At 50.8% G+C, this 9,544-nt stretch overlaps 1 protein-coding gene across 1 annotated transcript; it reads left to right on the top strand.

The window, feature by feature from the left end:
- The first annotated feature begins 8 nt into the window (after positions 1-8).
- Positions 9-5,786, top strand: HSD17B7 (hydroxysteroid 17-beta dehydrogenase 7). The gene is made up of 8 exons (XM_008630450.2): positions 9-144; positions 249-341; positions 1,218-1,332; positions 1,792-1,986; positions 2,845-2,949; positions 3,977-4,033; positions 4,307-4,405; positions 4,813-5,786. The coding sequence occupies exons 2-8, from the start codon at positions 289-291 to the stop codon at positions 4,906-4,908; spliced, it is 720 nt and encodes a 239-aa protein (XP_008628672.2). The 5' UTR covers positions 9-144; positions 249-288; the 3' UTR covers positions 4,909-5,786.
- Positions 5,787-9,544: the final 3,758 nt, after the last annotated feature.

Here is a 9,544-nt window from a genome sequence, read left to right on the forward strand (position 1 = left end):
CATCGCCTGCCGCAACGTGCAGAAGAGCGAAGCCACGCGGGATCTCATCCTGGCCACCCACCCCGCCGCCCAGGTCTCCACCGTGGAAGTGGACCTGGGCAGCCTGGCCTCCATCCTGCGGGCCGCCCGTGAGCTCCGCTGCAGGTATGGGATCTCCGCCCCATCAGACACCCCCCTGCCCGCGCTCCGCCCCGCTGGACGCCCCTGTCCCCCCTCCAACCCCGACTCCTCTGCTCTTCTCCACACAGGTTTCAGCGCCTGGATTTTGTCTACCTCAACGCTGGGATCATGCCCAACCCGCACGTGAACTTCAAGGCTCTCTGGCATGGTCTCCTCACCGGGTAGGAGATGTTGCCGGGGGTTCCAGCTCCCCTTTTGTGGGAAGCTCGGGGTGCTGGCATCGTCAAGACGTGCCCTTGGGTCTGGTGCTGAAGAGCCTATCTCTCTTCCTGGTGTGACATAGAGCACGTCCCTGTGGGATGCATGGTCTTTTGTGGGGTGGGTTTGGCGACTGAGTGCCGTGCTGGGATGGTCCAAGGCACCCAGTGCCTCTTCTGATCCCAGGTGAGGCCTGCTGTGTGCAAGGGGAGGGCAAGAGGCCACCCAAAGCCTGCAGCCCCGGCACTGCGTGAGAAATGCTGCTGTGTTGAAGTTTAGTCATACTGGGTCTCCTTACTGTTGTTCTCATGCCAGTGTAGGTTTTTGTAGTTTTTAATAGCTGTGGATCACAGTATCTTGTGAAGCTGATGGTGTTGGTATAAACATCAGCTTTTTGGATCAGCAACACGGGGAGGCTGAGCTGGGGAGCACAGTGACTTGTGTCAAGTCTAATAGAACTATTGGGGTGTTGAGCACTGATGCCAGACTGGTTTCCTTGCCTGCATTAGGTATGGCCAGAGGGCTTAGTTCCATGCTGGAGCTTAAGTTATCTGAGTGTGAAATGAAGGAAAGAGATGTTTTTAACGGTACTTTACCATGGGAGAGTGAAGGAAGGGACAAGTCTTCTCTGGTCTAGTCAATATTGAGACACTTGCAAATAAAGGACCTGGGATAGTCTGTAAACTTTTCCCATCTTTTTTTTCATGGTTTGATGTTTTCCTTGAAGGTGAATCTGTGTGGAGCCTGTGAGGTGGGGGGTGTTTCCAAAGGGCTGAAGTGGGGGAGTGGTAGATTTCTCCTGGCAGTGTCTTTCACTAACTCCTGTCCTTGGCTTCTAGGAAGGTGCTTCACATGCTGACCACTGCAGAAGGCATCATGACCCAGACGGACAGGCTGAATGGAGATGGACTTCAGGAGGTGTTTGCTACCAACCTCTTTGGACACTTTATCCTGGTGAGGCTTCGTATGGAGATTGAACCCTTTGATGTTTGATGTGGGTAGGGATGGGTCTGGGCAGTACAGATGAATCAGTTCTCACAGGTTTAGATGCTGCAGCCTGACAGATAAAGAATGACAGATAAAGGCCTTGACATTCGTTTAAATAGCAATAAATGGTGACTTTCGTTGCAAGAGTTGATTTAATTTTGAGGTTACTCTAGTGAGCCAGCAGCAGATCGAGGTAAATCATATGTAGTTCTCCATCCAGGACAAATACTAAGGCTTGGTTGTATTAAATTCTGAGGTGCTCAACTGAGCTGTCCAAGAGAATGACAGCTGCTTGTACAAGTGTCTGCTTTTGGCTAGTCTAGGAAAAGCTGGCCAAGACAGCTGAGAGAAGCCTGTAAATACTGTCAAGTTATGCCCTAAGACTGGGAAATTGATGTGTTAAATAAGTTAACAACTCTTTTTCAGGTTCGTCAGCTTCAGTCTCTGCTCTGCGGTAACGAGAAGCCCTCACGACTCATCTGGACCTCCTCCAGCAATGCCAGGGAGTCTGCCTTCAGCCTCTCTGACTATCAGCATGCCAAGGGGCAGGAATCATACAGTTCCTCTAAATATGCTACTGACCTGACAAGTGTGGTTCTGAACAGGAAATTTAATACTCAGGTGATGATGGGGTTTGTGTTTCTGAAGAAACCTAACGAGCTGCTACTGTTTGTAATTATCATTACAGTGTTGTTACCTAGTTGCATTCATTCACTCATAGCAATCTGCTGCGTTCCTTAGTGCACAGGTAAGAGCTGAACGTGGCTGAGGTTGAACTGGTGGTGTAGGGGGTGGAGAATCTGCCGGAGAGATTGCCAGATTCTGGAGTTCTTGCCAGAAAAACTTCCCAAAGCAGGAGATTTTAGGCACGGTCCCTACTTTGCAAGTTCTGTCTCTTTAGACCAAAGAATTGGTGTTAAAAGAGCAAAGATCTGCTTTTTACACTCCCAGTGCTGCCTGCAAGCACTGGAGGTGCAGGCTCTGCTGATGGCTCTGTGCTGCTGCTCAGGTTTGTCACACTGAGGTGCCCTTCCTCTCCTGGGGATTGATGGATTTTGTTGGCAGCTGCAGCCCTGGTCCAGCAGTAGCGGTTGTGCTGTTCTCAAACACTTAAGAGAAAATGCCTTAGTCCTAAAAGGCTGAGCTCTTATTTCCAAAGAAGAGGTAGCCTTTGGTCTGAGAGGGCTGTAATTTGTGGGATATCTGCTGTGGGTGCTGAGCTGCATGGAGATTGCACCAGGAGGCTGCGTTTTCTATCCTGTGAGTTTATAATGGGCATGGATTTAATACAAATGTTTCCAATTTGAACCTCTTAAAAATCACTACATCTAATTGCTGTCTGCCCTGGTACTTAGTGGAGTATTACTGTCTGATGTCTATACACACCCTCTCTTGCTGAGGAGTACTGGGAGGGAAGGCGTGTGACCCATTCTCTTAACTGTGGTGTAATTGCACACTGACTTGGTTTTCTCTCTGCAGGGTCTGTATTCCAGTGTTGTTTGTCCGGGGCTTGTTATGTCCAACATGACCTACAGAATTCTGCCTGTTTTTCTGTGGAAGCTCCTCATGCCCATCATGTGGTTGGTAAGTGGATGTCCTGCCTGGTTCTGGGCTGTGACACACTTCACTGCAAGTGATGTACAAGCACACTTCTGGCTGCTTGCTGCCTGTGCTGATACAGAGTTCTTCCTTCTGTTGCGCTGGGCAGGCTGGACCCTCTGCAAACGTTCCCTTTCTCATCCTGGGGCCCTGATTTCCAAGCTGAGTTTGGAGGTTGGACACTGTGCACAGGGGCAGGGTTCAGCCCTTCAGGCACAGCAGTGTTTGTCAAGGCTCCCCTTGGAAGGTTTGCCAGTTCTGCTTGGGCTTGTGAAACATCACTATTTTGCTGGCAGCAGAGCTCAGGACTTGGCCCCAGCTTGGCCCCTGTGCTTTGAAATGCTGTTCATTTCTAGAACAGCTTGTTTTTCAGTCTTGTTCTTTCTATTCCTCTAGAAGGCAGTGTTGCATTTTTCTTTCCAACCCTATGGAAAGCAAAGCCTCCTGCTCTCTATTGCCTCTCCACCTGCTTCCCCAAAAGTTTCCTTGTCTTTCTTCCTCCGGCCTTCAGCTTTCAGGTTCACTGCAGTTCTGTCCCTGAAGGCTGCATGCTCTGAGCCTTGATGCTCTTGCTGCAAGAGTGGCCTCTCATCTTTAGCTGCCCCAGTTGCAGCAGCTGATCCTGATGGATCACATTTCTCCCGGCAGCAGAGAGGCAATGCCTTCTCAGTTGTCCTCAAAGCTGGCAGTCCTGCAGATCCCCTCTGCCTCCTGCCATTCCTGCACTTGAGACCATTCCAGAAGAGGCACCTGCAAGGTGTGTGTGGCCTGTTGGCTCCTGCCTTGGGGTGAGCTCTGTGTGGGAGCGGGGAGTGACACTTGCTGGGGGGCTCCAGAGAGCAGTTTGTGGTGATAAAGGGATGCTTTACTCAGTGTGCAGTGTTACCTATTGCCCACTTTGAGAAGCATTTGTACCTCTGGTAGATTATCTGGAGTGTTTGGGCTGCTCAGGGCTTGCCAACAAACCTTGGGCCACAATACAGGTTCTGTCATGTCCTTCTTTTCCCCTCAGATCCGATTTTTTGCCAAAACTTATACTCTGACGCCTTATAATGGAGCAGAAGCTCACGTAAGTAGTTCACAACCTGATTTTAATATTCCTTCCTTCTGGGTAGCTCTTCTGGGGTCTTGTGGCTTGAGCAAAGAGCCTCTCAGCAAGGCTGGTGGGTGAGTGCTGTATTTGACCCCCAAATACCATACAGCAGTGAGTGTGGGGCACCAGCTGTCCCCAGGGCTGATCTGCCATGTGGTGCTCTATGACCTTCATCCAGTACCCACAAAATAAATGATTTTGGGGAAAGATCTCGGTCAGAGGAGAACATCTTTGTGCTGCTCTTGCCAGGTGTGGCTGTTCAAACAGAAGCCGGAATACCTGGATTCTCTCGCCAAGTACCACAGCTGCACTTCTGGACTGGGGAAATGCTACGTGGAGCCTCGAAAGGTAAATGGAGAGGGAGCTTCCTGCTGCAGGGACTTGGCTGGGGGTCTGCCATCTGCTTTGCATGGGAGGGTTGGTGCCGAGGGTGTCCTGTGGAAGCAAGGTGCTTGCTGAATGCTGAGCAGCAGGGAGGGACATGGGGTTATCTGCAGTGTTTCCTAGAGTAACTCCTGGCTTAGGCTGGAGTCTGGAAGATAATGGAAATGATGATTAGAACAGGTTAAGTGTGTAACGATGCTTCCCCAAAATATGTTCTGGTTTATGCCCTGCTGACAGATGTCTTTAGCTGGCTCTTTGTGAAGGTGGAAGGTCTGGAAATGCTCCCTGCTTATCCCCAGAGCTGTCCTCAGTGTCTGCACTGGCTGCCACCATGGTGATGGTCTCACAGTGTTGTTCTCCTTGTCTTCCAGATGGATGTGGATGAAGACACTGCTGAGAAGTTTTACCAGAAGCTGTTGGAACTGGAGGAGCAGACTCTAGAGAAATACCGTGATCTCTTAGATTAAGTAAAGCCAGTCTCAGGGGGGTGAGAGTGTTGTATCAGTAATACAGGATTTCTTCATTCTGGTGCTACTTGTGTTGCCAGCTGTTCTGCAGGCACACGGCTTCACACACAATCTTCCTTCTTGTCAGGAGGTGAACAGTTCCTGAAAATGGAAGTGTGAAAACTGAGGAGAAATACTTAGACCTTTTACTATGGGATTTTTCTTTTGGCATAAAACTGGAGACCTTGAGCAGGCAGAGTCTGTCTTAACACAGTTGCAAAGCAGTGTCTTGCAAAAGCATGACTGAACTGTGCCTGGTTCAGGAACAGCCTCAAAACCTGTGGTTTCAATCTGGCTCAGTGCAGTAAAGGCAGCAGTCTGGGGTGCTGCCCTGCATCTTGGCTCTGCTGGTGTTTGTAGGTGGCTCAAACACACCACCTGTGGCTGATCCTGACGTACTTGAAGGCTCACCTTCAGCAGAGCTGCTCTTAAACTTGTTCACCAAACCTGGGGCTGGCTGTGCAGACCTGCTCAACAAGATTGAACCTTACTGGCAGGTGGGGTCTGCACAGCAGCTGAAACCAAGCTCCTGAAGAGCTGGCATGAGAAGCACGCACCTGCCTCAACTGTGAGAACAGATGCCTTGCTGTCCCCTGGGTATGGGCACTTAAGGGTTTTAACCATGACTGGCTGGAAAGGATGATGTTAACCTGGACTCAGGGCCAGTCTGCTCTGTTTGGAGCAAGAGTGAGAGGTTACCATGTTGTTTTATCTATTTAACTCTTTTTATATCAAACTATTGTACCAACCATTCTTCCTGTTGTTCATCTGGGGACCCTCACCAAGTACCTGCCACCAAGTAACTTCAAGTGCTGTAACGAATAAATGACTGAAACTGACTTGTCCTTGATGCAGTGGTGTTTTTACTCCAGTGTCCGTCTACTTTTGACTTGGAGGGCTGGAAGGAAGTTTGGTTTGTCGCCTTGTGCTATAAACCTGTATGTACCTGGGAAGTGTGGAGTCTCCTCTCTGCCTCAGGAGAGCTGTTAACCACCTTTCTGGCTTACTTCTTTAGTTAAGGAAAGATGTGAGTGATTTCTGAAGACTTCAGTGTGGTTTTGTGTGCTGAGCCCCTGTAGGAAGTCTGAGACTATTTCCCAGCCTTGGGCTCTTGGGAGATGTCTCTGGTGCTTGCTCACCCTGCTGTGCCATATAATTACTGGTTTAGTGCTCCCTAGTAAGGGAGCCCAGGCACTTCCCTGGGGCTGGCAGGGATCAGGTGACATTAGAGGGAGGCTGTGCTGTATACCCAGGCTGGTGCCTCCTGCCAGGGTGCCCAGAAGGAGGAGTGGCTCAAGTCTGGGTAGGAAACCTGCACAGAGCTGGCAGCCAGGAGAATCCAGGCTTTTCATGGAGTTGGCGTGCCGGGATACCGATTTAAAGAATCTTGCTTTTATTTTCTAAATTCTTCCCACCCTCCACTGGTTTTGAACAGAGCAGAGGGATACTGCCAGTGGGGTGGTACCAGCAGTAGAGGTGTGTCAGTCTTGAGTTTGGGCTGAGGAGACCCTGCCAGTTCATCCTTGTGTGAAGACCTGGGCCCCCATCACTAGTGTGGATAGGAATGTACTTGGTTTTGGCCTGACATTAGAACAGAATGAGGAGCTGGCCAGTGTGGTGTGGTGCTTCTCTCAGCTGTGGCTGTAGCTGTTCAGAGATGTGAAGCAGATTGGGCTGTGCCTGTGTGGATGTTTATTTAAATGCAATAAAGCTGGTCCCAGCACCAGATCTGGATTCTCTGGCTTTGTTCAGCTGTGTCCTAAAACACCCTGGCACCAAACCCCTCTATTTCCAGTGGAGTGCCTTCCCTTCTCCACAGGGAAGGAGGCAGTAGCTGGTTGTTCTCTTCAGCTTGGGGCACTTGATCCCCACAGCAGCCTGCAGCAGTGCTTGGCTCCTTGTTCTGGAGAGTGATGAAGCACATTGTCTTGTTTGGTTCTGGATGAGCAGCTTGAGCTTTGCTGTGCTTGTGCCCTGGGATGTAGTAGGTGACACTCACTGCCTCCACCTACCCCAAATCCAGAGGCACTCAGTCATTCCTTATCCCAGCCTCATTCTCTCTCTGGGCTGAGATAAATGAAATAGCAAGGGTTACTTGGAACAGAGTCTGACACAATGCTTCTGAGCTGAGTGCCACTTAGTGGGAAATAGGCCAAGCTGATCACCTGTAGTGCCCTGTGCCAGCTGTGTGCTGGCACTGCAGCTGTGCCAGGCTTAGGATTTGAGTGCAGTGAGGTCTGGAGATCCTAGAAGGCATAGCTTTGAATAATCTAGCATAGTTAAGAAAAATAAATGTTTTCTGGTATATGAGTTTGGTGGTTCTGTTGGGGTTTTTTTCTCAAAGCTTGGAAAAAAGGGGAAAGTTTCTAGGATGGGCAGAGGTTGATGACCAGAGGTAGGACCTTTTAGTTTTTATCTCAGGTGTGCCTGTAGGATGAAGCTGGACATTTATCAGGAAAAGTGGGGATGGGATGGGACAAGTGCTTTTTGCCTATGGGGCATGCAGTGTCTGATAAGGGGAGAGGATGTGTGACCAGTCTTTATCCATGACACTGGTGTCAATAAAGCTATGAACATGTTTCTGCTTCATCTGAAAAGCTCTCTCTAGCTCTTCCTTGAGGATTTATGGCTCAGGGCTAGAAAAGATGTGTTCTTCTGTCCTACTGTGAGCTCAGCCTGCTGCATGGTTTAGTTTCCCCTCAGTAGCTGTGATAGCAGCTGGTGCTCTGAGATGTGTGTTACATCCTGGGAGATGCACATGTAGGATTCAGGAGTTGTGGGGGATCAGCTGCAGCACGTGGTTGTGCTTGATGTGGATGCAAAGTGGCCTCTGGAGACCTTGAGCTCAGCTGCCTGTTCAGAGTTACATGAAGAAGGAAGAAAAGGTGCTAAAGCACAAGCTGAGCCCTGGGGAGTTGAACAACCTGAAAAGATGGGATGCACTTGTGGTTTCCCACGAGTTTGGTTCTGCATGGAGCCGGAAATCCACAGCCAGCCCAGGTGTCTCCTAAGGAATGCTCTTCAGTTGGAGGAGGTGCTCCAGTGTTCCATGGCACTTGTCACAGGTCCCTGCCTCTGTAGGGGCTCCTGCCTGCTTTTGTGACCCCAGGCATCATTGTCCACGCCTTTCTGTAGAAAAAGACTTGGCTGTGCTCAACCTCACTTTCTGCCCCTCCCTTCCCTGTGGTGAGAAGCTGGATGTCTTTGCACCTGAAGGATGGGACTGTTTTGTGGTATGGGAGCCATAACCACCTCCCACATTTTGTCTTTTGTCCTGAAGGCATAGGTAGGACCTGGAACCCTGAAACAGGGACTGCCCAGAGGACAGGGCTCAGTTGTTGGCTGCTCCCAAGGGTGCTGTGCCCCTGGTTTGGCTGCCCACCACCCAGCTGGCTGTGAAAAGACCTGGCCAGTGCTGAGGATGTGCAGAGAAGGATGGCTCCTCATGCATGCCCTGCTCCTGGCTAGCAGACACCTGTGCATGGAGCTTAATCCCCCAGCTAATCCCTTTCAGCTAGACCTGACTCCTCTGTGCAATGAAAACAGGTCCTGCCCTGAGCCAGGAGCCCTGTGGTGCAGGGTGGTGAGAAATTCCAGCTGGGATAGGGGAAGAGCTGGCAGCAGCAGCCATGAATCACTGCTGATACAGGAGCTTGCTCTTTGTGATCCTTGGATATGGAGCTTTCCAGAGAACCTCCAGGGCAGGTCTTGAGTGGTTGCCCTATGAAAGCCTGCACAATCAGCTGCGTGATCTGATATCTCATGACCATGCCTCATCCTGAGCCACTGGTTTTTCACCTTTGTGGGCAGACACGTTGCCTTGCTCCAAACACAGCCTGAGTTCTCCACTGCTTTTCAGCTCAGCTGGCTTTCAGCTATGTAGGGCATGGATAACAGGAGGGTGGGTGGCAACTGAGCCCTGGCCAAGGGAGGATAAAGCTTGAGATCAGTGTGTCAGCTGAAATCCCATGGTTGGGTGACCCTTTCCCCTCCAGGAAGGGAAGGGAATGAAAAATAACAACAAGGACTGGCATGTCCCTGTAAACAGGTGGATGTAACACAGCCAGCTTGTTTGGAGAGATCCAGGCTTAGTGGATGGCAACTTTCATGTTGAAAGTCTTGGAGGGGAGCTGCCCAGAGTAGGGAGAGATGTAGCTCTGAAGAGCTGGGTGAGAAATGGGGAGCAGAAACCCCTCTGACCCCTCTGAGAGTGTTGCAGCAGCATGGCATGGCTAGCTGTCAGGGAAGAGCCAAGAGGGACCTGGATCTGGGTGGGTTTTGCTGAGAATGGGCAAACAGTAGAGCCCTGAGAAGTTTTTGGCTATGAGGAAGAGCTTGCACCTCCAGCCAGCCCTACTCCAGGGGCTGGTGGCCTGAAGGCTGACCCAGGCAGCTCAGGGCTATGTCCAGGTGAGGTCTGAAGTCTCCAGGGATGAATACCCCGCAATCCCTCCCAGGCCCTGTCCCAGGGCTGCTCTCACACACTGCCCCACTCTGCAGCTTCCCAGGGAGAGTGAGGCTGAAGGGTGCAGTGTGGGAGGCTGGGGTCAGAGGTGTGCCACATGGCCAAGGAAATGGGAAAGCCCAAAGAGAGCCA

Source organism: Corvus brachyrhynchos, unplaced genomic scaffold, assembly GCF_000691975.1.
Source record: "Corvus brachyrhynchos isolate BGI_N302 unplaced genomic scaffold, ASM69197v1 scaffold101, whole genome shotgun sequence".
Taxonomy (NCBI): domain Eukaryota; kingdom Metazoa; phylum Chordata; class Aves; order Passeriformes; family Corvidae; genus Corvus; species Corvus brachyrhynchos.

Excerpts from the sequence above, each read along its gene's own strand:
- HSD17B7 (XM_008630450.2), top strand. The coding sequence starts at position 289 with ATGCCCAACCCGCACGTGAACTTCAAGGCTCTCTGGCATGGTCTCCTC. Across the intron at positions 4,034-4,306 it reads ATAATGGAGCAGAAGCTCAC|GTGTGGCTGTTCAAACAGAA; the intron begins GTAAGTAGTTCA and ends TGCTCTTGCCAG. Across the intron at positions 4,406-4,812 it reads GCTACGTGGAGCCTCGAAAG|ATGGATGTGGATGAAGACAC; the intron begins GTAAATGGAGAG and ends CTTGTCTTCCAG.